The sequence below is a fragment of the Aquarana catesbeiana genome, linkage group LG06 (genome assembly GCF_042186555.1).
Source record: "Aquarana catesbeiana isolate 2022-GZ linkage group LG06, ASM4218655v1, whole genome shotgun sequence".
NCBI lineage: Eukaryota > Metazoa > Chordata > Amphibia > Anura > Ranidae > Aquarana > Aquarana catesbeiana.
Window position 1 is genome coordinate 132,334,755 of NC_133329.1, and position 26,446 is coordinate 132,361,200.

The window sequence follows — 26,446 nt, forward strand, 5'->3', positions numbered from 1 at the left end:
CCCTTGCACTACATCATGGGTGTCCTGTGGGCTGCATGTGGCCCCAGGGAGTTTAGCATGTGGCATGAGCCTGTCTGAAGGGATGCTGGGGAAGCCAGGCACATGCACATGTGGAGAAATGCCAGAGATGCTGTGAAAACATAGTTGATGGTTGAAGGTGTGCTAATGAGGTCAGCTGGTAAATTCCTTCCTTTGTCTTACTGGTTTCTCCATTCTGCATCTAATGTCAGGATGTGATGAAGCATTCTAAGAAATACAGCAAGGGCTAAGGTAAGGCCTTCTCCTCAAAATCATTAATGCATTAAACATGAATGCTATATTATTACATAGGGGATCTGGATTTTAGAAGAAAAAAGAAGGTGAACTTAGCCTTTAAAGGTTTTTTTTAGAATTAAGAAAGGTTACATTAGACAGCAGGTTATCACTGCTATTGCCATCTGCTTAAAAAACCAATGCTCCCACAGCTTCCTTAAAATGTACTTACTCCATGCTTGATATTTTTTAGAAATCAAATACCCATAGCATTTCTGGCTGTGGCCATCTTGTGCAAGGGCAGATATTCATGTACCATTTACTTCCTGGAATCCATCTGCCCTTAGCTCAGGCAGGTAGACAGGAGGGTGTGTTTAGCTGAGAAAACTCCTCCTACCCCCCTGAAGACTCCTGGGATGTATGGCATCATTTGCCTAGGCCTATAAAGCAGGCAGTAACTGAAGAAATAAAATTTAAAAAATGTTTAAAACAAGTAAATATAATATACTGTACCTTCCTATCTATTTACTAATGCTAAGGGTTAAAAATAGTCAATGTTGATTGAGAGAGTGAAGTTCCACTTTAGGCGCCAACACATAGATTACTCTCTGTAAGGCCAACCCCAGGACCACAGAATAGGGCCCCATTCACACTTTGGCGATTTGGGATTGCAAGCTTTACGTGATGTGATTTGCCACAATTGCCGTGCAATAAATCACGCAACAATCACTGCAAGATCACATAGCGTTTTAGGTACCATTGAAAATAATGGCACCGGAACCTACATTTTACCATTGTAGCGAACTTTAGGAGCGCCGGCAGAATCGCTGTGATTCTGCCACTATCCCAAAACCCCTAAGTGTAAATGGAGTCAAAGAGTCAAATGCAGCCGCTGGCTTCAGGTTGTCTACCAGGGGTTTAGAACCTCTGTCAAATTTTTATTGTTTTCTGCATCTATTTGATTTGCCCCCTGTAGGGACACAGGCAGCAACAAAAATCTGATAGAGCTTAAGGACCCTCCCCACTTTGTTGCTGTGACACAATTTAGAGATTCTCCTCCCTTTGTGTCCTGGTCAGACAAATGCAAGAGCGGGTAAAGCTCATCACTGGGGAGTCGGGGACATACACAGTAGTTGTAGCATATATTGGATTCTGGAACTCACCTTTGGGATGCAGTAACCTCGGAAATACACATCACTTGGAGTTGTATGTGACACATTCAAAGGGACAATATTAGCGAATCTCTGAATTTCATGTATCACTGCTTCAGTATAAGGCATTTTCCTCCGATCATCTACTGTAGGCATCTGACCTTGTTTAATATTTGTCCGTATTTCTTCTTGTACCTTTTCTAGAACATTGGAGTAAATACATTTCCTCAGCATCTCCACACACAATATATTTGAACATAAACATAATTATATTGCAGTTTTTTTTTTCATTTATTTTAACCTGAAGATTCTGCCAGTAACACACTTCATGTTTTTGGGTTACAAAGCTCACTCAAATGTCTATGTCAAGACAACATAAACAAGATAAGACTAGGGAGTGTGGTTTGTAGTCCTCAGAGAAAGTGAAGAACAATTTAATTGATAACAGTCAGCACCGAATTACCTGTGCAATAAAACATTTAGCAAATTAATACATTTTCCAAGATGATTTTTTAATCTGTGAAAAAAAAGTAAAATAAAGGCGCTAATGAGAAGCTAAGAGCTATTTAAAGCCTATTGCCTCCAGACAAACCACCAGGATCACTTCTATACAATAACATGCCTTTCAAAAAAAGAGTCACTGTATTCATCTTTTTTTGGTGACCCATTTTTTAAAATTCTGCCACTTCACTGCTTCCCAGCTACCTTAAAGTGGTTGTAAACCCTCACATATACCCAGTGAAATGAACAGCCTCAGATGATACACATAAATCAAACACATTCTCCTACATAGGTTTTACTTGTTTATCTGCAGCCTTCTCCACACCCTTTCAAAGGTGCAGATCTTTTTAAAAATCTTTCTTCATCTGTCAGGAGCACAGAGGAGGGGGTGGAGAGACTTCAGTTACAGTGTGTGAGAGCTGATTGGAGAAAAGGAACACCCCTCCCCCTCAAAACAGCAGAATTGTGTTGTGAATAGACAAGCTCCGTTCTGAGCCCCCCTCCCCTCCTGACACAAATTTATCTCTTGTGTCAGGAAAGTGACTCATGCTGATAACAGAGGAATGAGGCACCAGAGAGAAACAACACTTTGAGCTTTGGAGAGAGATAAGTAAACCTTACAGATATACAGTACTGTAAGTGCTTTGCTCAGATTTCAAAACTGAGGTTTACAAACACTTTAGGTATTTCACATATCTGATTGTGAGAAATACCTGCTCTAAAGCCACACAAGGTAGTTTCTCCCACCGGCTCGTACATCACTACAGGATATAAGAGCTGGTGGGAGGAACCACAGTATACAGCAGGGGATACGGGCTGCTTGCAAGAGCTGGGGGATTATTGCACTGGTGTTTCAAGACACAGGCCACTGGAAAGGTAAGTACAGATTTTTCTTTTAGAAGGCATGCTTTTGGATACAAATAATTTTTAATGACAGTCACTTTAATTTTGCTTTCCTCATTGATTTTAATGCAATTGCACAAAATGTCAAACATTTTTAAAAATCTCCTATTTTTAGGTGAAAATTTAGGTGAATTGAAAACTAGAAAAACAAATTGTGTTCATGCTTAATACAGACAACAAATTATGCTGGTTGTTAAGTTTTTGAGATGTGGTAATTTGGGTAAAATAATCAGAAACTGAAAGTGAGCAGCCTTTTGCATTATGGTGTGCACCCCAAAGTTCAAACACACATGGGTGTCCACAGACATTTACAGACAGGAGAAAAGTGCCTGTTGTTTACAAAATGTCTGTAAATTTACGGACAGTTGGCAACGCAGGGCTGGGGGTGTACGCCTGCTGCCAGTGTGATGCATTGTTTCATGGCTGTGGCAGGAATTATGCGCTGTTTCTTTCTGTGGGCACTGCCCCTGCTGAACTTGACTCATTCAAGTGGTGGATGCTACTCTGCCGTGCGCTAGTGTGGGGTTCTAGTGATTAACCACTTCAGCCACAAAAGTTTACCCCCTTAATGACCAGGCCATTTTCTTGCGATACGGCACTGCGTTACTTTAACTGACAAATGCGTGGTTGTGCGACACTGTACCCAAATAAAATAGAGCTTTCTTTTGGTGGTATTTGATCAACTCTGCGGTTTTTATTTTTTGCGCTATAAATAAAAAAAAAGAACAATTTTGAAAAAAAAAAAAAAAATTTTTTTAGCTTTCTGTATATAAAACGTGTATAAAACATATCCAATAAAAAAAATGTAAAAAATCTAATTTCTTCATCAATTTAGGCCAATATATATTCTGCTACATATTTTTGTTAAAAAAAATCCCAGTAAGAGTATATTGATTGGTTAGCGCAAAAGTTATAGCGACTACAAAATAGGGGATATATTTATGACATTTTAATTAATTGATTTATTTTTTACCTGTAATGGCGGCGATCAGCAATTTTTTTAGCAGGACTGTGACATTGCGGCAGACAGATCAGACACCTAGCTGACACTTTTGACACATTTTTGGGAACCAGTGACATTTTTACAGTGATCAGTGCTAAAAATATGCACTGACATTGTACTAATGACACGGGCAGGGAAGGGGTTAACATCAGGGGCGATCAAAGGGTTAAGTGTGCTCTCCCAGTGTGTTTCTAACTGTGTGTGGGGGGGTTGGCCTCACTGCATGGACACTCTGATCCATGTTCTTGATTAGCAGGAACACTAGATCAGAGTGTCCATGCCTGACAGCACGGCGGTCTGCTTGTTTACATCGTCAGTCCGCCGTTCTGTCTCTGTGGGGAGCAATCGCGTGTGGCTCCCCCATGGCCAATCAGCGTGCGATCGCGGCTCCTGAGGCGTGCGCGCGCCCCCTAGGTACAGGTACACGATTTTGCCCAATAGAGCCGCCTTGCCGCAGTATATATACGGCAGGCTGTCGGGAAGTGGTTAAAGCAGGTGGTGAGGTGGTAATAAAATGTGGTTGATTTACTTACACAAATAGGTTGTGCACTTTGCAAAGTGCAGTTGCTCCAGAGCTTAGTAAATGAGGTAAAGCTTCACTTTGTAAAGAGTACCCAATCACATGCAAGGAAAATTAAAAAAGAGCAGCATTTTTGCTTGTACGTGATTGGATGATGAAAGTCAGCAGACCTTCTGCTAATTTACTAAGCTCTGGAGCAGCTGAACTTGCAGAGTGCAACTACACTTTGCAAAGTGCTCCGTCTATTTGCCTTTAGTAAATCAACCCCAATTCAGAGACCAAAGTACACGTAAACTAGTCCCTAAAGGGATCCTAGTGCTGGGTAGGAATAGGTTAAAACAGAAGCATCACAAACTTGTGAGTAAAAACCCCATCAGTTTACCCAACTATCACACTGTCATCAATCAAGAGTACTAAAGTTGTCCCTGAGTGTTAACTGGACATGAACAGAGAGGGGGAGGAAGACAGACGGTAGAGAGAAGGGAGGGAAATGGGGTGAGTTCAGTCGCAGTACACTGCTCACTTACTCCAGGCTGGTCTCTGGTGGCTCAAGCAGAGGCATCAATCTTCTAGCCACCATGTCATTTCCAGCTGCAGTGCTTTAAATTTCCAGCTCACTCATCCCCTTTCCTCAGGCACAGCACTGGGAGGGGATTTGGGTGTGGGTGGGAAGACACAGAGGGAGATGGGAGGGAGCAGGTGGAGCAGATCGGTCCCTCTCTCCTCTCCCGTCCGTGTGGGGTGACAACGGGACTGTGCTGGCTGGGTTCAGAGAGAGTGTAATACAGATACTCAACTTTGACAGATGCAGCCAGCTACCCCTAAATTTTCAAAGAACTTGGATGGTTGGCAACCATGCCTGGGCTCAATGTCCATGAGTTGCCTGGGGGGGAACATAGCCCACCCCAGCACCCCCCTAGATCCAGCCATAGGTGATCAGAGTGTGGCCAGGCATATACGGACACCTATTGTTCTGCTTACTGAAAATGTTGGGGGATGAATGTAAGTGTATGAAATCTAAATTTCCCCAAAAATTCTGCAAAAATTCACCATTTTAGGAAAAATGCATTGGAAACAATAGGACCAAGATAAGGTAGTTTTTTGGTTGTTTCAAAGGGTGCAATGGCCTTTAACCACTAGCCGACCAGCCACTGTCATTATACTGAGGTAGGTTGGCTCTTTACCACAAATTGCCGTAGTTGTACGTCAGCCCTTTAAACAGCTATATCAGGTGCGCGCCCCGATGGTGTCCACTGGCCACGTGCGATCGCGGGCAAGAGAACCAGAACGGGGATGTGTGTAAACACACACATCCCTGTTCTGACAGGAGAGGAGAGACAGATCGTCTGTTCCTACTAGTTAGGAACAGTGATCTGGCTCATCCTCTAGTCAGTCACATCCCCCCACAGTTAGAAACACTCACGAGGGAACACATTTAACCCCTTGATCGCCCCCTAGTGTTAACCCCTTCCCTACCAGTGACATTTACACAGTAATCAATGTATTTTTTGTAGCACTGATCGCTGTATAAATGTCAATGGTCCCAAAACTGTATCAAAAGTGTCCGATCTGTCCGCCACAGTCCCGCTAAAAAGCGCAGCTCGCCACCATTACTAGTAAAAAATAATAATAATAAAAATGCCATAACTCTATTCCCAATTTTGTAGACGCTATAACTTTTGCGCAAACCAATCAATATACGCTTATTGCGATTTTTTTTTACCAAAAATATGTAGAACAATATATATTGGCCTAAACTGATAAAGGAATTAATTTTTTTACATTTTTGGGGGGGATATTTATTATAGCAGAAAGTAAAATATATTGTTTTTTTCAAAATTGTCGCTCTTTTTTTGTTTATAGCGCAAAAAATAAAAACCGCAGAGGTGATAAAATACCACCAAAAGTAAGCTCTATTTGTGGGAAAAAAAGGATGTCAATCTTGTTTGGGTGCAACATCGCATGACCACGCAATTGTCAGTTAAAGCGACGCAGTACCGTATCGCAAAAAATGGCCTGGTCATTAAGAGGGCAAATCCTTTTGGGGCTGAAGTGGTTAAATGTCTCCTGAGGGTTATGGAAGCCCTCATTATGCTCATTGTTATACTTTATTTTCACAGAAAGAGAAAAAGAGACAGTAAAGTTAAAGATTAAAAAAATATATATATATAGCGACCGTCCACAAATAATGATCAAGTACACACAAAAGACAACAACACACTAATACAAAGTATACTGCATTAAGTAAGTAAATTAAATTACCCAAAATGCACCCAAAGAAAAAACACATTCTCTAAATGAAAAAAAAAATAGGAAAATCTTTTTTTTTTTTCAAGCAAGGTTTGCCTAAGGTACTAAATGATCAAACTTGTGAGTTTCCACATTGTAAATTTACATTTTATTTCAAAACGGCAAAAATCTTTTTAGCAGAAGCTACTTTATTAATAAGATGACAATTTTCAAACCTGCTATATAGTTTACAAATGATCACATCCTGTGTGCATACTGTAGATTATCATTCCTCAGCAGAATGCCCAGTGCTGAAAAAAAATATAATACTATTGTGGTGCTTTGAACACTGGTCTCACACTTACAACTGAGATTCATACAGGTTGGTGCCAAAACATATGATCGCTGACAGCCAATTATAGTAGTCACATGGGTTTGTTTACAAACCAACTTGTCAGTAAAACCGTCACTGTGGGATTAATTTACTAAAGACAAATAGACTGTCCACCCAGATACAAATAATGCAGCCACTGCCCTAGAGGCAGCAATTCTCACATCATATGAATCCTTACAAAACCTTATTCATGGACAGTCTACGCAAAAACGGGAGGGTACCCAGGTTCTTGATATGACATTACGAATCTTTAAGGCCTCTCATTTAATTCTGACTGGGGACGCTGGTACTGCACCTCTGTGGCATAATCTACGTCTTTGTGAATTCCACTTACGGAAAGAGGGCCTGTTCTGGGCCAGATGTGGTGTTAAGACGGTTACGCAATTATATAGAGGGGATTCATTTAAATCTTTTGCGGATTTTCAATGCGATTACGGTGTACCTGGCACTGCGGATACCTGCAGATTCGGCATACAGCGGCTGCTCAATTTGGTCTGGCGAATATCTCCTTTCACGTTTCCAGACTTGGGCAGATGCTCTCTCAGTCTAACCACTTGAAATTGATTTCTACTTCCTACAACTCCTTGATACACACTACCACCAAACACCTTGAGCGGACTGTGTCAGATTGACGACGAGATATGCCCGATATCACTGAGGAAGTGTAGCAGGAAGTCTTACCCCTACAATCCTCTATGGTTATTTCTGCAAGAGATAGGGTGGCGCAAACAAAATTCCTCCATTGCTCTTACTACACTCCCTATGTTCTTTTTCGGGTGGGTAGGCTCGCATCCCCCAACTGCACTAAAATGTAACGGGAATGTGGGTTCATTTTATCATATGGTCTGGGACTGTCCGTCTATTCAGGCCTACTGCTCTACAATCACTTTGTCCTTCAAGCTCCTAATAATTGTAATCCCTTACGTTGTTTGTTAGGATATGTTGAGGAGGATACACTTCCTGCAGGGAGGAAAGTACTTCTACGGTTATTATTCTTTTATGCCAAAAAAGCTATACTTTTAACTTGGAAGTCATCAAATCCTCCCTCCCTTTCCTTTTGGCTCACTTTAGTTAATAAGGCTTTCCCTATGTACAAATTAACTTATGAAGCAAGAGGCTGTCCTAAAAAATGTAACAAAATTTGGTTCCCTTGGGTAGACTCGCAGGCTCCAGTTGCTCCAGTGGTTTTATTATATTCATGGGTATAAGTTGGTATTAACCATATGCTATATCATGTCCAGTTCCTTTTTCATTCATTTAATTTTTATGTTGTTTTGACAAGATATGTGACGATTATAGTCTGTGCTATGGCACTGACATTACTTAGCATGCTAAATAAATGGATGTCTTCTTCCCTTTCTTTTTGTCTATATTTGATTGAGCTGTGTTTATTTTATTTGATTTGCTTTGTCTTATTACTGCACAAAAACATTTTTTGTCTTTGTAATCGCTGTAATGTTTATAACCGTTTATCATACCCTTTAAAAAAAAATAAAGACAAATAGACTGCACTTTGCAAGAGCAGTTGCTCCAGAGCTTAGTAAATGAGCAGACGTTCTGCTGACTTCCATCATCCAATCATGTGCAAGCAAAAATGCTTTTGTTTTCATTCTCCTTGCATGTGATTGGGTATTCTTTGGAAAGTGAAGCCTTACCTCATTTACTAAGCTTTGAAGCAATTGTGCACCTTTGATAGGTGAGCACAGCCAAACCACACATGTGAAAGGAATCAGGTGGAGAAATTGAACCTGGAGAAATTGATTTTATGAAGAGAAGTTTTGTTAATACTGGAATGAATAGCTGAAATCCTTTCCTGATCTGGATGACCTTTTTGGATTATCACTGAAAGCGCCAATAAACCCAAGAGGTCTTCATTTGAGGTAAGCAGGCATTGCACACTGAGGTGATGGTGATTATTTTCGGCACACATACACTGCATAGAGTGTCATGGATAATGGAATAATTTGATATTCACGTTTTGGTAGCATTCAAGAACTTTTTCATGCATGTGGATTTTTTGCATATTATTATTTAAATTTTGAAATTTAGTCACTATTGTATTCACCTATTCACTGGAGTTTATTATTAATTATATATTTGAGGTTTAGCGCAGTATTATTTGTTATATAAATAAATTTCATACCGCGCTCAAACAACATATGTGTACAATAAATAAATGCACAAATAAATAATATTGTCTATAAAGCCACCACCAGAATCTTCAATCCAAGTGAAATAGTGAAGTATTCTTAATTGCTGTGTGAGGTAAGTGCTGTCTTCCACCGGTATTAGGCAAACATCCTACTCACCAAACCAACATGACACCCATTACAGGTAGTCAGACAAGTATAGATATCAATAGGGATATATCCTTTGGTGTAATATGACCCCCAACACGGTAATCCACCAATGATGAGTTACATGAATCAAATCAAAGAGAGAAGAGCCCAACAAAACAAACAGGCATGCCGATTGTGTTCCACCTGTGCTCCAGAATGATGGTGGAAGTGACGTGTCACGCACTAGCAGGTCCGACGCGTTTCATCAGAAAAGTCTGACGTAATCAGGGGTCACGACCCCTGTTTGTTTTATTGGGCTTATTGAGGTTTATTGAACTGTAAGTGCTACATTTTTTATGGATTCAAATCTTTATATAGTACCCCATGAGGAGTCTCCTGCTCTCTCTTTGATTCATGTAACTCATTGTTGGTGTATTACCGTGTTGGGGGTCGTATTACATCGGAGGATATATCCCTATTGATATCTATGCTTGTCTGACTACCTGTAATGGGTGTCATGTTGGTTTGGTGATTAGGGTGTTTGCCTAATACTGGTGGAAGACGGCATTTACCTCAAACAGCAATTAAGAATACTTCTCTATTTTACTTGGATTGAAGATTCTGGTGGTGGCTTTATGGACAATATTATTTATTTATTCATTCATGCTCTTCTCATTTTTTTTTCTTGCTGTTACAAGCTGTTAGTGGAACAGGAAATTCAGTGAAATTTACCCAAAGGGGTCAGACGGATATTTACTTTTTTCAAGTCTATCAAAGTCTAAAAAAAAAAGTCTGAAAGAAGACCCACATACTGACTAAAGGTGGAGCAGAATGGTAAAGCAGATGTTTCCCCGAAATAGCATCACTTTATAAACAAATGAAATTACTTTGTATTTCTGGATACTTTATCATCAATAAAATGCTCCAGCGCAGTGTTGTAGATGTTGTCTCAGTCCCAGCTCCAAAGAGATCCGCAACTGAGTACACCAGATTTTCATCATCAAAGTATGTTTCAGCTTTGGCTGACTCCTAAAAACACAAACATCAAATGCTTCAGACTTTAATAATTTATTTTTCCTTTTCCACTTATTATATGCTGTATGGAGGAGCCTTGAGTCATGAAAAAAATGGAAAGGTTAATATTTATGAGGATCCACCAGCATATTACCAACACATTCACTTGGTAATGTTCTCTTAAAGTGGTTCTAAAGACTTAAGGTTTTTTACAAAAAAACAAAAACAAAAAAACCTTCTCTCTCAGCAGTCCCCGTAGCCCCCTAATACTTACCTGAGCCCCATCTCGATCCAACAATGTGCACGAGAGCCTCGGCTCTCTGAGGACTCTCCCTCCTCATTGTCTGAGACAGCAGCAGAAGCCATTGGCTCCCGCTGCTGTCAATCACAGCCAGTGAGCCAATAAGGAGAGAGAAGGGGTGGGGCCAGGCTGCAGCTTTGTGTAGGAATGGACACACAGAGCCCTGGCTCAGGAATGAGCCTGCTTGGGTGCCCCCATTGCAACCTGCTTGCTGTGGGGGCACTCAGCAGGAGGGAGGGACCAAGAGCACCAATGAGGGACGCAAGAAAAGGAGGATTGGGGCTGCTCTTTGCAAAACCACTGCACAGAGCAGGTGAGTATGACATGTCTGTCTATTTAAAAAGAAAAAAAAAGGAAAGCCTTTATAATCACTTTAATTATTGGGACATGTTAGTCGTGTATTCCTCAGATGAAGAGAAAAAACACATTTGCCAACATCTTTTCTTCAATGGGGATAGGTGCTTAAAGAATAAATGTTACAGCCGCTGCATGTAGGCAGGTGCAATCCACTTTCTCCACTGTAGGTGCCGCTCAATCGTAGCAGCCCTGTAGCTGCAAAGGAAGTCAAGAGGAACACAGTTCCTCCAGGGTTTCCTAGGTTACTGCGCTTTGGCACCAGGCAGGCTATTTAAACTGCACTAGTCCTCTGTGTCAGTGCCGTTTGGTCTTTTACGCTCCTGAGCATCTGTGCATATGTTCCTGTGTTGATCCTCTGTTGCCAACCTCATCTGTACTTGACTGCCACCTGTACTGACCCCTAGCTTGCTTCTGGACTATTCTTCTGCCTGCTCCTTTGTATGATCTGCCTTTCTGTTACCAACCCTGGCCTGGTTCTTGACTACTCTGCTGCCTGCTGTCTGTACCTTGATCTGCCCGAACGTTGCTGACCTGGACTGTCTGAGCTTGCTTTGACTCTCATACCTGCATCTGCATCAGCTAACCTGTGCCTGCCTCCAGCTCTGGTCCTTCTGCCTATTTGTAGCCAGCCAGTCATCTCTGCACACCCTAACACACATCAGCACCTGTCAGCAAAAAACTTTACAGGCACTCGTGCCACTTTGTGCCCTGGCGTTCCCTGTTACCTTACCTCCTGAGCTGTAAGAGGCCTACCTCTGCAATTCAGACTCTGTCATACTGAAGGAACAAGTCATAACTGGTCTGAAGGCAGGCCAGGTTCGGAGAACCTTGCAAGAGAAGGCTAAAGAGTAATCCACCACTTGCCCAACCAGGGGTTGAGACGCTATGTGCCCCCTTGCAGGCAGCAATGGCTTCTTGAGTCTAGACTCAATACAAGTCCCTTTTAGTACAGCTGGACATTACCTTTAAAAACTTTTTCTTACCTCAACAGAGACTGCTTGCCTGGCTATGATAATTAAAGTATAGCTAAAGGCAAAACTTGTATTTTTTGGTTGTGGAGGGGAGAGGAACTAGGACACCTGGTAGGTTCTTATTGCTGTCTGTGCCCCTGTTGGAGAGATTCAGCCTCCATGTTTGTCCTGTTTATCATTATCACCAAGAGTAATGCCGCGTACACACGAGCGGACGTTATGGCATACTTTGTCTGGCGGACTTTTCGACGGACTTTACAACGGACTTTCCAAATGAACGGACTTGCCTACACACGATCAACCAAAGTCTGACGGATTCGTACGTGATGACGTATGCCCGGACTAAAACAAGGAAGTTCATAGCCAGTAGCCAATAGCTGCCCTAGCGTAGTTTTTTGTTGGTCGGACTAGCATACAGACGAGCAGACTTTTCGACCGGACTCGAGTCCGTCGGACAGATTTGAAAGATGTTTCAAATCTAAGTCCATCAAACTTTTGAGAAAAAAAAGTCAGCTGGAGCCCACACACGATCGAATTGTCCGACGGACTCAGGTTCGCCGGACCAAGTATGCCGTAAAGTCCGATCGTGTGTACGCGGCTTAAAAGTAAGTGCCACCGCAGCGGGGGGTTAATGAAGTGACAGCCGAGCCGGGGGAAGTGTCTGGCAGTATTTGATGGGCACAAGTGGCTGCATATGACGTGCACAAGTGGCTGCATATGACGGGCACAAGTGGCTGCATATGATGAGCACAAGTGGCTGCATATGATGGGCACAAGTGGCTGCATATGATGAGCACAAGTGGCTGCATATGACGTGCACAAGTGGCTGCATATGATGAGCACAAGTGGCTGCATATGATGGGCACAAGTGGCTGCATTTGACGGGCACAAATGGCTGCATATGATGGGCATATGATGGGCACAAGTGGCTGCGTTTGATTGGCACAAGTGGCTGCATTTGATTTGCACAAGTGGTTGCATATGACAGGCACAAGTGGCAGCATATGATGGGCACGAGTGGCTGCATTTAATTGGCACGAGTGGCAGCATATGATGGGCACAAGTGGCTGCATATGATGGACACAAGTGGCTACATTTGATGGGCACAAGTGGCTGCATATGATGGCACAAGTGGCTGCATATGATGGGGCACAAGTGGCTGCATATGATGGGCACAAGTGGTTGCATATAATGGGGCACAGTGGCTGCATATGATGGGGCACAAGTGGCTGCATATGATGGGGCACAGTGGCTGCATATGATGGGCACAAGTGGCTGCGTATGATGGGCACAAGTGGCTGCGTATGATGGGCACAAGTGGATGCGTATTATGGGCACAGTGGCTGCATTTGATAGGCACAATGGCTGCATTTGATGGGCACAGTGAGGCTGCAATTGATGGGCACAGTGAGGCTGCAATTGATGAGGGGGGGGGTCAGTATATTTCAGTTTGTTTGAGCCTCCCCAAAAATTTTGAGCACCAGCCACCACTGGTTATACTTACCTGCTCTCTGCAGTGGTTTTACACAGAGCAGCCCAGATCCACCTCTTCTCGGTTCCCTCACCGGCGCTCCTGGCCCTCCCTCCTGCTGAGTGCACCCACAGCAAGCAGCTTGCTATTGGTGCACCTGAGCCAAGCCACTGCTCTGTGTGTCCATTCAGACATGGAGCCGTGGCTCGTCCCTGCCCCCTCTCTCTCCTCATTGGCTCTGACTGACTTTGATTGACAGCAGCAAAAGCCAATGGCACCCGCTGTGTGTCTCAGCCAATCGAGAGAGAGAGTCCTGAACAGCCGAGTCTCTCATGCAACATTACTGGATCCAGATGGGCTCAGGAAAGTATTAGGGGGCTGCTGAGGGTGGGCTGCTGCACACAGAATTTTTTTATCTTAATGCATTAAGATAAAAAAAAACCTTCTGCCTTTAGAACCACTTTAAGCCTCATTTAGATGGCAAAAAAGTTCCAGCTGTGGCAAGAATCCAGGATTCCTGTAGCTGGATATACAGGTGGATGCAGACAGTTGGAGCTACTGAGTCTGTACAAATTATTGACAGGCTAACCGTGGCCTCAACAGTCCTCAGCAGCTGGATGTAATTGAACAGCTAGCAATTACCTGTGGTTAGGAACAGATCATTGCCCCTAAATGCAATTGTGCAACTGTAAGACTGACCTGTCAGAGACAGATCACTATGTAAGACCTCATTCATGCAGGGGCGGACTGACCATTCAGGTACTCGGGCACTGCTCGAGGGCCCCATGCCACTAAGGAGCCCCTCAGGGTTGCCAGCCTCAATAAAACCAGGGACAGTATGTAAAAATCTGTGTTTTTTTTTTAAATCCCAAGATTATAGCTGCCCCGCCTCTCCAGTACCTTTTCAGTGTGTGTATTCTGTGTGTGTATACTGTGTGTGTGTATATTGTGTGTCTGTGTGTGTATACTGTATGTGTGTGTGTATACTGTGTGGCTCCATAATCTATTGCCTGGGGGCCCCATAATCTCCTATTGCCCGGGGGCCCCATAATCTTCTCCTATTGCCCGGGGCCCCATGAGTTGTCAGTCCACCCCTGCATTCATGCCATGTGCAGATTTATTCATTTTTCTGCTCCTGTCTCTGCAAGGGCAGAGGAAAACAATTGTTTTCTATGTGCCCTGTTCACACCACAACACTGGTGTGTGTATTTTTTGTGCAGAATGCACATGTGTATTTTTGTGCAGTAATATGCAATACGTATGAATTTTTCTGTGCAGAAAAAGGACTCATATGACACCAACCACGTGGTGCAAACAGGGTACATAGAACACAATTGTTTTCTTTGCTGCCCTTGCAGAGAACTTTATGTCGTATATTTCTTGCACAGAAAAAAAAAAAAAACTTACATGACACCAACTGCTGAACAGCTGAGGTTTCTTTTACCTGCTAACCACTCAAGTCGGGTGAGGTGTGCGGCTGCCAGGCTATCTCTTCCCATTTTTGCAGTATGTCACATGACACCAACGCAATGTGTCCTTGCAGAGTCCTACGTTAGAAAAACGCACGTCTCTGCACATGGTGTGAACAAGCCCACATTATTCTATGCAAGTCAAGTCTATGCATTTTTCCATCAGTTTTTATGCACAGGAGTGTACAAGGCCTTAGAAACCTCACATCAGACAGACGATACCCTACAGAATTGGAGGATATGAAGAACAACATTTGGAATAATTCATGTGCCTTGTCATTGATTGCCAATAAATTGTTAAAAATGTGAAGCAAACCACAAAATCACACAAGGTTCATTTCTAAATTCAGAATATTATATAAGAAAAGTATATACCTGTTCTTGTTTCAGAAGGTATGCATCTATATATCCAGAAATGGCATTTGTATCAAATGCTTGTCTCTGATATTTGATGCGCTTTAAAATAAACTCTTTGAGATATTCATAATTCTGCACAATCTGTTTCTGCGTTCCAAGAAAGGATGAGATTCTAGGAAAAAAGTTAAATAGCTGTGGGGACAAAAAAGTAATCCTTAGAACATTGGTCTATGTACTGTATATAATAATGTTGAATCACATCTAGCACTCCATGCGGCATCCTGGCTATGTCCCTCTGTCTTTTAAACACCCCTTGTCTCCATAACAGTGTGAGGGTTTATAGGCTCTGTATGTTTATATTTGTAATAATAGGTCTAAGCTAATGATCATTAAATAGTAAAATACAATGCTTACCATCATCTTCGGTGAGCCAAACAGTTTCTCATTTTCACCCAATATTCGAACAAGTTTTTTAAATGTCGAGTCATTGTATTCAAACCGTTCCCCAAAAATAATGGAGCAGATAACATTAGACACTGCGCAGTTCATTATGAGGTCTGTGTCAAATGGTTTCTCTGGAACATATTAAATAAAAGGGAAAAAAATCCTGCATTAATTTACTTTTATTTGATATTTGTACTACACTATGCAATAAGCTAAATATGGCTTCATATACAGTATGAAAGAGTCTCCAGAAAACAATCTTGCTTCATGGGTATTAGGGTTGCATTAATACTAGTATCGGTGCCGATACCGAGTATTTGCACAAGTATCAGTAGTACTCATGCAAATGCACCGATACCTGAAACCGATACTTTCAGGCTTGGCTCTTTGAAACACTAAAAAAAAAGAAACATTGTTTCTTTTTGTATATTTCTGTTTCTTCATCTGCAGATCAAAGGGATGAAAAAATGTTCCTCTGTTTAACCCCTTAATAACTCTTAATTTACTCTAATCAGCCTTAATTAACTCCCTATTCTCCTCCATTTAATTATTATTTTCCCGTTTTTTTTTTTTCTTTTGTTCACGTCTATTTTATAAACGATAAACAAAACTTTTTCTTTTGTTTGCTTTGTTAGTCAATATTTTTACACATATACATTAACATGAAAAAGGAGGGAAAAAACTGCACTAAAGTGTACTAAAATATTGTGTTATAACCCAAATGTATAAAATTAAAACAATTGGCAAATAATGTGAAAGAAGCAGCGATTCTCCTGCACAACAAAAACAGTGTAAAAATGTAGATAATAATAGAATCGCGCTACAGCATTGACTCAATAATGCATACTCAATCAATAGTGTTATCCATAAACCGTAAACAAATATAACATAAACAAATAACCACAAATTGTATGTTCTCAAAATTATGAAAAGTAAGATTTGGTAAATGCAAAAAAATATGTAATAAATGTCCAAACATGTAGTCAAGCACCCGTGAAAAAATAAATGAAGGAAACTGCAGAATTAAAAAAGTCCATCAACATGAGAGACATATGAAATCTGTCATGACGTGGAAAATGTTGCGTGCAGTCCACCACCAGTGATAAAATTGGCTGATTACCAGAGCCCCATGACCCCCCACTACAGAGGATCAGGGGAAGCTTGTGTAAAATTAGTTCTCTGGAGCTGAATAAATGAACTCAGATACAGGATTCGTAGGTGGTCGTAGACATCCAAGGACACCAAATGGAATTATAGAAACTCAGAACCCACCGTATCTCCCCAGCTCATAGTTGGTAAATATGGCATGAAATATAAGCTCTTTCATGCTCCAATAGTGTAAAACCTTCAAATCATTAAAGATAAAAACAATCATGTATTGCACTCACATGTAAACAGAAAAAATGGCGCCTATATTGTCTGGTGCTCCAGCCGCGAACACTCAGACAAACCCGTCCTGCTGGGTCAGCCATGATAATGCGACACAAACACGTCGCTCCTCCCTACGCGTTTCGTAATAGATTATGTCATCCTTATATATATATCTATATATATTGACATATATATTTACACATTTCATATTGAAAGAGCACTACATTCAAAAAAATCTTTTTATTTAATTTGTAAATAACTTTTCAATGCTTTGTACCATTGCTGACAGCTGAAGTTAAAACAAAACAATTGCGGTAGGTATCAGTAATTGGTTTCGGCGAGTACTAAAAAAAAAAAGTATCGGTATTCATACTTGTAAAAAAAAAATGGTATTGGTGCATCCCTAGTATTTATGTTAAAGGACAGTTCTCTACGCTGATACTTTGATATATGGGAAACATTTATTGGTTTCCCAAGCAATTACTAACATTCTTCCCTTCACTTGTACACATAAAGTTCTAAACTGATTGGTTGCAAAATGCAGCACAGATTGAAGAAGGAACCTCTCATGTTTTCCTTTCTGAAGAGGGAGCAGAACAATTCACTATAAAACGGTAAACACAATCTAGCACAATATTCCAGTCTCCGATGAACGCTTCCAGCATGGGGTGAGGAATATTGTGCCAGATTAAATCCATCGACCATCTCACATATATCCGTATATCACTCTTAAGACATTTTATTCATAGGATAGTTTATAACAAAGAAAGGTGGTAAAAAGAAAAGAAAGAGAAAAGGGGATTAAGTAGACAAAAAAATAAAATAAAAATGAGGGGGTTGTTGAACTCAGTTATAGTTGGCAAGTAGAACTATATTTAGCGATTCAATTACCTTTAGTAGAAACATCTAGATGTACATTCATTTAACGAGTGGCCCAAAAGTGGTGAGGTTAGGTTTGGGTTTCTCTTTATTTCAACCAATTCTCAGGGATTTGTAAGCTTCCGAAAAGCGTAATGCAAACCATGAGGACCAGGTTTTATGAAATCTTTCAACTCTGTCAGATGCCTGGGCCAAAGTCTCCTCCATTGTGCAAATTTCCGATGGGTATTTTATTTACACACATTGGTAAATAGGTGATTTATTTAAGCAACACTGACAAGAGGTGGAAAACTGCACAACAGTAATACCTTGTAAAAGAATAAGCTTTATACTTATCTCTCCATCTTTCTTGAAGAGCTTCACCCACTCCCATTATCTGACACTTCCAAGCATAATATCATGTTCCACACAGCGTGCTTTGGTTCCTCCCACCAATCCCTGCACCATTACAAGACACAATAGGGATCAGCTGCGGGAATCATAGCACGCATCCACAGAACCCTAAATCCACAGCTGATTCAGAAGAATTTAAAAACCCCTTATAAACTGTGATTCAATTTTCCCCAGCAGGAAAAAAAATCCTTTCTAATCTCTTAAGACAATCGAATATTCCCGGGATCAATCTACAGCATATTTACTTATGAATATTGTATTTTGTGCATTTCAAAAACACAATTAGCTTAACCACTTGTCTACCAGTGTCATTTATAAATGGTGGATGGGAGACAGGGAACTTGAACACAATCCATAGCAGCCCGGAGTGTGTTTAAATTTGTAGAGCGGGCAATGCTCTTTTATGTGGAAGTGATTCTTTACAGCTGCCCACCCACTTCCACAGCCTGCTAAATGAAACACCCCCCCCCCCCCGCCAAGTATCTTGACACATGGTGGGTGTAACGGAGAGAGACCAGCGAACATTGGTTCACTGATTCCCTGTCCTTTTTATCAGCGATTAAACACAGAAGCAGCATTTCCATATGTTACATCATTTCCGAGATCAGCTGTCACTCTGGCTGCTGTGATGGGGGGGAAGTAGATAATGGACCTCTATCTGTGCTCCATTAGCTTCAGTCTAATAGACCCCTGATGTCTCAGTAAATTGAACCTGTCATAGCAAAATGCTATCACATAGGGTGTTATTGGTTTCTTAGGTGATAATAATAAAGTCAATTATAAAAAAAATAAAGCTAAAATCTTGAAATTCCCCTACTCCCAAGTACATACACATAAATGTTTGCAGTGAGAACACCTACATACAAAAAAGACAATTAAGCTACAAATGTTATATATTGCTGCGAACGAGTGCAATAATTATAGGGCTATCATTCATGCTTAATGCATTTGTTACCCCAACACTTCATATTCCTGATATGTGCCTGCTGTGCCATGTACTTGTATGAGAAAGTATCCTGTTCTCTTTGTATTGCTTCCTTTATGTGAAATCCCCGGTGTTCCTGCCAGTCCCTCTGCTTTCCTATTAACCACTTCAGCCCCAGAAGGTTTTACCCCCTTACTGACCAGACCATTTTTTGCGATACGGCACTGCATTGCTTTAACTGAGAATTGCGCGGTAGTGTGATGCAGCTGTACCCAAATAAAATTGATGTCCTTTTCTTTCCCACAAATAGAGCTTTCTTTTGGTGGTATTTGATCACGTCTGCGGATTTTTTTTTTTTTGCGCTATAAACAAAAAAGTGTGACAATTTTGAATCTGCTATAAAAAAAAAATCCAATAAAAAAATGTAAAAAGTCGAATTTCTTCATTAATTTAGGCCAATGTGTATTCTGCTACATATTTTTGGTAAAAAAAATCCCAATAAGTGTATATTGATTGGTTTGCGCAAAAGTTATAGCGTCTACAAATTATGGCATAGAACTAGGGACTTTTTTTTTATAATTATTTTATACTAGTAGTGGCGGTGATCGGCGATTTTTATCGGTACTGCGACATTGCACGGACAAAATCAGACAATAAGTGACATCAATACAGTGATCAGTGCTAAAAAAAATGCACTGTCACTGTATAAATGATATCAAAGGGTAAGTGGGCTCCTAGGGAGTGATTTCTAACTAATATGCCCCGTACACACGGTCAGACTTTGTTCGGACATTCCGACAACAAAATCCTAGGATTTTTTCCGACGGATGTTGGCTCAAACTTGTCTTGCATACACACGGTCACACAAAGTTGTCGGAAAATCCGATCGTTCTAAACGCGGTGACGTAAAACATGTACGTCGGGACTATAAACGGGGCAGTGGCCAATAGCTTTCATCTCTTTATTTATTCTGAGCATGCGTGGCACTTTGTCCGTCGGATTTGTGTACACACGATCGGAATTTCCGACAACGGATTTTGTTGTCGGAAAATTTTATCTCCTGCTCTCCAACTTTGTGTGTCGGAAAATCCGATGGAAAATGTCCGATGGAGCCCACACACGGTCGGAATTTCCGACAACACGCTCCGATCGGACATTTTCCATCGGAAAATCCGACCGTGTGTGCGGGGCAATAGAGCTAATAGAGGGGAGGAGAAGCAGCAGCACACTGAGCTTCACAGGGGGCGTGTAAGGACACTATAAGACAGTCTATCTAGTAGCCATAAGGTGATGTGCTTAGTTGATCATCTTAGCACCAACTAAGCACATCACCTTATGGGGCCTATATAACCCATTTAAGAATTGCAATCCCTTTAAGTTATAGGCATACATTTTTAACACTTTTTGTTTAACAGAATGTATTACCATTGTGTGACTTGAAAGATTCTATAAGAGGAATTAATTCATCTTGTATCCTGGCTTCTATTGTTTTCTTTCCCATTCCAAAGTCTCGAAGAGTTGAAAGTGCGAACCTCCTAATGGCTTTCCAAAGTTCTCCATTACTAAACACAATGCCTGAAATACACAAAATAATAATGTAAGCAAGCAGTTATTGTCAAACACTGTCTCCTTTATTTAAAGCCTCAGTCTAGGAATGAAACGTGATCTATGAATTAAGGACGAGCAGATGATTGAAAGGTCTGCCCCTTCCATTCATAAATCCTGTTTCATTCATAGATGCTGTAGTTACGGCTTCTGTGAATGGGCGGAAAGGCTAGGCATGGTCGAGCACTTTTGATGAGTGCCTGTGATAGCTACCCAGGTACTATTGTCAAAACACAGTGTAGCGCTGTAAACCATCATAAAAGCAACATATTATACAGTGCATAGAAACATATATACATAAAATGCTTGTATATAAGAAAAGTGCAAAGTCCAGTGGCTGTAGCCAGTGATATGTAGGATTACCTACATAGTGAGTTCATAAAGGCCAATAGCCCAAATAATGCCGCATACACACGACCGGTTTTGCCAGCGGACTAAACTCTGAAGGTTTCTCCGACGGAACCCCAACGGAATTCCATTCAAGTGGTCTTGCCTACATACGGTCAAACCAAAGTCTGACCAAAGTCCGACCGTCCAGAACGCGGTGACGTACAACACGTACGACAGGACTAGAAAAAGGACGTTCAATAGCCAGTAGCCAATAGCTTACGTCTCGTACTTGCTTCAGAGCATGCGTCATTTTTGGTCCGTCAGAACAGCATACAGACGAGCGGTTCCATCGGAAATATTTAGAATGTGTTCCATTTCTAGGTCCGTCAGAATTTTTGAAAAAAAAAGTCAGATCAGGCATACAAATGATCGGAATAGACAATGAAAAGACTCCGTCGGACTTTTTCTATCAGACATTCCGCTCGTGTGTATGCGGCATAAGAATGATTTTGGATCTACTCTTAGAAAAGTACATTTGGTAGTGAGATGAAATAATAATAGTCGATGTAACACCAGGAATAGTGTATTCTCCACCCGGAGAATAAAGATGAATACTCTTACCAGACGTGGTGGACTCACGTGCCAGCGGCATAGGGTCAATCGAGCTTATGGCGACCGGAGCCTGGAACTCCAATCTCCAATGCTGTACTCTGGAACTCCCACGGGACAGGATGGAACTGGAACCCGGTTGTGAAATGATCCGAATGTAGGTAGTGGGTGTAAAAGCACTCTCATCCAAACAGGATAATAACGTGTGATTTGCTTGCAGCCCCCTGTCTACTGTAGCAGCTCCAGCAGCGATTTGCACCTTCTATTTAATTGAGGCTTGCAACTTCGTTTAACAGAAGTCTATGCAAGTCACAATGCAATTGCAAAAAAATAGTGCAGGAACCTTTTTCAAAGTCACTGTGACAGTAGCTGCTAATTGAACGGTTCCATTGCTGGCAATGGGGTACGACTTGTCATCAGATTTGGAACTGTCAAATCGCACTGGTGTGAAGGAGGGCTTAGGTCTAATACAATCTAATGTGTGTGGTAATCAGGCCAAGGCAATATTCAAAATGAACTGTATGAAATATCTATATCTTTAAAAAAAAAGATAAAGCATACAAAAAATGTTAACTCTAAGCTTACCTTTTTCATTACTTATTAGTGTAGAAAGTGGGGCTTGTGCTCTTTCTCCAAAATCATCAGCTTGGTTGACCAGTGCATCCTTTACAGCGCTGTATCCGGCAATCACCACCATTTTCTTGGGTCCAAAGTGTATAGTGAAGACTTTTCCATACTTTTCATGGAGCTGCAATACATTAGCAATTTCAGTTTGATATAAATTGGACGTATCGTTTTGAATTCACTTAGTATAAAAGATTTATCTTGGAGTGAGTGTTGCTAGGAAAAGTAGGAAACTAACCGTCTCCAAAACAAGCAAAGAATTCTAGATGAAATCATGTTGAAATGAGTACGCCACATAGTAGCCATTTAACCACCTGAATCCCGAGTGCCATTTTAAATGAGGCAGAAACTATTTGTCCCAGTGTAGTTTTAAAATGTCACATGGACTCAAGGGCTCCATCGAGTCCCAGCCGACCCTGGTGGTTTCAGCATTAAGCCCAGGCGTTACAATGATGTGATTGCCTAAAACACCCAATGGATGAGCCATTTACTTACAGGACTGATATGACAAATATTACCACCCAGAAGTCCATTGTCTTTTCAAAGAGGACTTTTTGAGTGCTTTCTTTTCAGGAAATATTTGTCTAAAGCCTTCTTTTTTTTTAACAAATCAGTATTTCTTTATTAAGGATAAAATATTAGAACATACAGAAAGAAAACTGAAGTAACCAACTTGACATGGTAGTAAACTAACTATAGGAGAGCAAAGCTTTCCTTCAAACAAATACAGATACTCCTCGTTTAACGACTTAACTGTTTAACGACTGCTCGGACTTACGATCAGCTCTCCCCACCTGAACGACGCGCTGTACATCATTGTATTGTACAGTACAGTACAGAATTTTCATTTGTGTTCTGTACTTATGCAAATGAAAAAAACGTTATTGAGCTGGAGTTTTATGTTTAGACCTTTCTTTTCACAATACAGTACAGTAATTAAGAATGCTTAAAATATTGATTTCTTGTGACTCCTCATTTAACAACCAATTCATTTAACTAACTGGTCGTTGGAACGGAACCTGGTCATTAAGTGAAGAGTACCTGTATATATTTTTATAATTTATTTAAAATTACTCCTTGCCAAGTCTGGTGCCCTGTGTCTATGCTGAGATGATGCAATTTAAGAAGGAGTAGACATGGTGAGCTTTGATAAAAACAGAGTCGTTTTTGGGGTCTGATTTCTGCATAGCCAACATAGGTTGGCAAAGCTTCCAGGTGGAGCGTGCAACCACTTATGTAGCATATTGATTCTCATTAACTTATGTACAGTACTGTGCAAAGGTTTTAGGCAGGTGTGAAGAAATGCTGTAAAGTAAGTATGCTTTAAAAAATATATATTTTAACTGTTTATTTTTATTTGTTTCATTTTATCAATTTAATAAATGCAAAGTGAGCAAACAATGTTGTCGGAAATTCCGAACGTCAAGAACGCGGTGACGTACAACACATACGACGAGCCGAGAAAAATGAAGTTCAATAGCCAGTGCGGCTCTTCTGCTTGATTCCGAGCATGCGTGGAATTTTGTGCGCCGGAATTGTGTACGCACGCTCGTAATTTCTGACAGCAAATGTCCGGTGGAGCACACACATGGTCGGATTTTCCGACAACAAGCTCACATCGAACATTTGTTGTCGGAAATTCCGTGTGTATGCGGCATTACACTTGCACACTTTGTACACTTGCAAAAAGTCAGGGATTTTGTAAGATTAGAGACAGGTGTATGATTTACCAATTATATCAAGCAGGTGCTAATGAATCAATCTCATATGTAGGTTGAAACACAGTCATTAACTGCAACAGAAACAGCTGTGTAGGAGACTGAAAACTGGGCGAGGAACAGACAAACTCTGCTACTAAGGTGAGATTTTGAAAGATAGTTTCATGTCACAGGTCATACACCATGGCAAGACTGAGCACAGCAACAAGACACAAGGTAGTTATTAATAAATATAAGTGAATGAGAAATAAAATTCTGCGCAACCCCCAATGTGTAAAAACTCCTCACAACCAAAATGATTAAAAGTGTTCCAATAGATTCATTAGCTGTTGCTGCAAATCACTATAGTTCCCATATCAAACCTTAAAGGGGTTGTAAACCCTCAAGGTTTTTCACCTTAATGTATTCAATGCATTAAGATGAAAAACCTTCTATAGTGCAGCAGCCCCCCAGACCCCCCCTTTTACTTACCTGAACCCGATCTTTCCAGCGATAGGAATGAGCACAGCTGCTCCAGCCGCTGTCTCGGGTCCTCATTGGATAGATTGATAGCAGCGGGAGCCAATCAAATCCAATGACGTGGGAGCCGGGGGGCGGGACGGAGTCCTGCTGTTTGTGTCAATGGACGCAGCAGCAGGACTCGGGAGCGCATTCACGCGAGTGCCCCCATGGAAAGCATCTCTCCGTGGGGGCACTCGAGAAGAGGAGGAGCCAGGAGCGCCGCAGAGGGACCTCAGAAGAGGAGGATCGGGGCCACTCTGTGCAAAAAACTTGCACAGAGGAGGTAAGTATGACATGTTTGGTATTTAAAAAAAAAAAAACCTTTACAACCCCTTTAAACAAATATCTTATAAAGTGCTGCGCAATATTTACATGTTGTAAATGTGTGAAAAGAATAGGATGAATGCCTCAAATATCCCAATATCATGATATATATATCAATATTTTAACATTATATATACATATAAATCCATATCCAATATATGCAGTATTTAAGTATAGGAATCACAAATGAGTAATTCAAGCAGTGGCGGCTGGTGCTCCATTTTTTGGGGGGAAGGCAAACAAACCACCCGACCCCCGTTTGAACAGTTGATCGATCGATCAAACACCCCCCCCGTCGCTCAGTCGATCAGCGAACAAACCCATCCCCATCACTCGCCCGTCCGCCCACCAGCCCCGCACTTACCCCATCAAGGTCGCGGGCAGCTTCGGCGGCTTCCCCCTGCGTCTCCTCCTCGACGGCATTGCCCCCTACTTCTGCTCTCAGCCAATATGGTCGCTTCTTCTCTCGGCCAATCAGGTCTTCATAATTGGCCGGGAGGAGAAGCAGGAGGAAGACAATAGCGATTATTCATATGCTTCAAAAAAACAAAAAAAAAAGACATTGAAATCCATGCATCCGGCGCCCTGCATGTAGATTAGGGGCCAGGCACATGGATTAGTAGGGGGCAGCACCCCTGCGCCCCCTAATGGAGTGGCCACCACTAAAAATTGCAGGTGAAAGGGTTCCACCACCGCTGTAATGTTATAAATGTAATGCACAGTCTACAAAATCCAAAACGATTCAGTGACTATCAATACAAAGAGGCAAGATAAAATATACCTGTGCTCAAATCCCAATAGATTATACATGTATTTAAACTATCAGGTGCTAAAGGGGTGTGACCACATTTTAACACTACAAATTCTGGATAAACCCTCTGCAACCCTATACACCCTTTCCAGCAGACTATGCAATGAAAAAATACAGAATTTGTAGTGTTAACATGTGGTCACACCCCTTTAGCACCTGATAGTTTAAATATATGTACAAGCTATTGGGATTTGAGCACAGGTATATTTTGTCTCTGTTGTAATGCAGGTCAGTGACCAGACCTGAACCTAATAGCTCTCCCTCACCTTGTGTCTGTATGCCCCATGTTGGCATGGTGTCCACCATCATATTTCCAGTTTATCGCGTGACAACCATTTTCTGTTTGTGCTCTTTCATTATTACCCTATCACATGTACTCGTAGTTGAGATTACAGTCTGACATACCAATGAACATTGAGCATGCATGGTCTATCATTATCAGAAGGAGGGTCCAGGACAATATTGTGAAAAATCACTAGGGAGGCCTGATGTCAAAGTACTGTACAAAGGAAGATTGCTAACACTGACCAAAAAGAAAATACACACAAGATGAATACCATAGGTGGAGAGGAAGTGTATACACTGTGGTGATGTCAAGATTACAAGTGTTCCATATGGACTCTTTTTTATCATTGATGGTTTTGATTGGACTCAATCCCTACTGTTTCCTGTGTGTATATCCCACTGCATGCCGCTGCTTTTATATGTTTTGTTATGCTCTGTATACTTATTTTTTGAGT

At 41.3% G+C, this 26,446-nt stretch overlaps 1 protein-coding gene across 1 annotated transcript in view; it reads right to left on the reverse strand.

The window, feature by feature from the left end:
- Positions 1 to 26,446, reverse strand: part of LOC141148934 (cytochrome P450 2K4-like) — a 44,531-nt gene that overhangs the window by 11,228 nt on the left and 6,857 nt on the right. Inside the window, exons 2-7 of the mRNA XM_073636829.1 lie at positions 22,314 to 22,476; positions 20,610 to 20,759; positions 15,587 to 15,747; positions 15,191 to 15,364; positions 10,120 to 10,261; positions 1,416 to 1,603 (exon numbers count right to left, since the gene is read on the reverse strand). Of these exons, the coding sequence (XP_073492930.1) occupies positions 1,416 to 1,603; positions 10,120 to 10,261; positions 15,191 to 15,364; positions 15,587 to 15,747; positions 20,610 to 20,759; positions 22,314 to 22,476 (978 nt within the window). The remainder of the gene's footprint in view (positions 1 to 1,415; positions 1,604 to 10,119; positions 10,262 to 15,190; positions 15,365 to 15,586; positions 15,748 to 20,609; positions 20,760 to 22,313; positions 22,477 to 26,446) is intronic.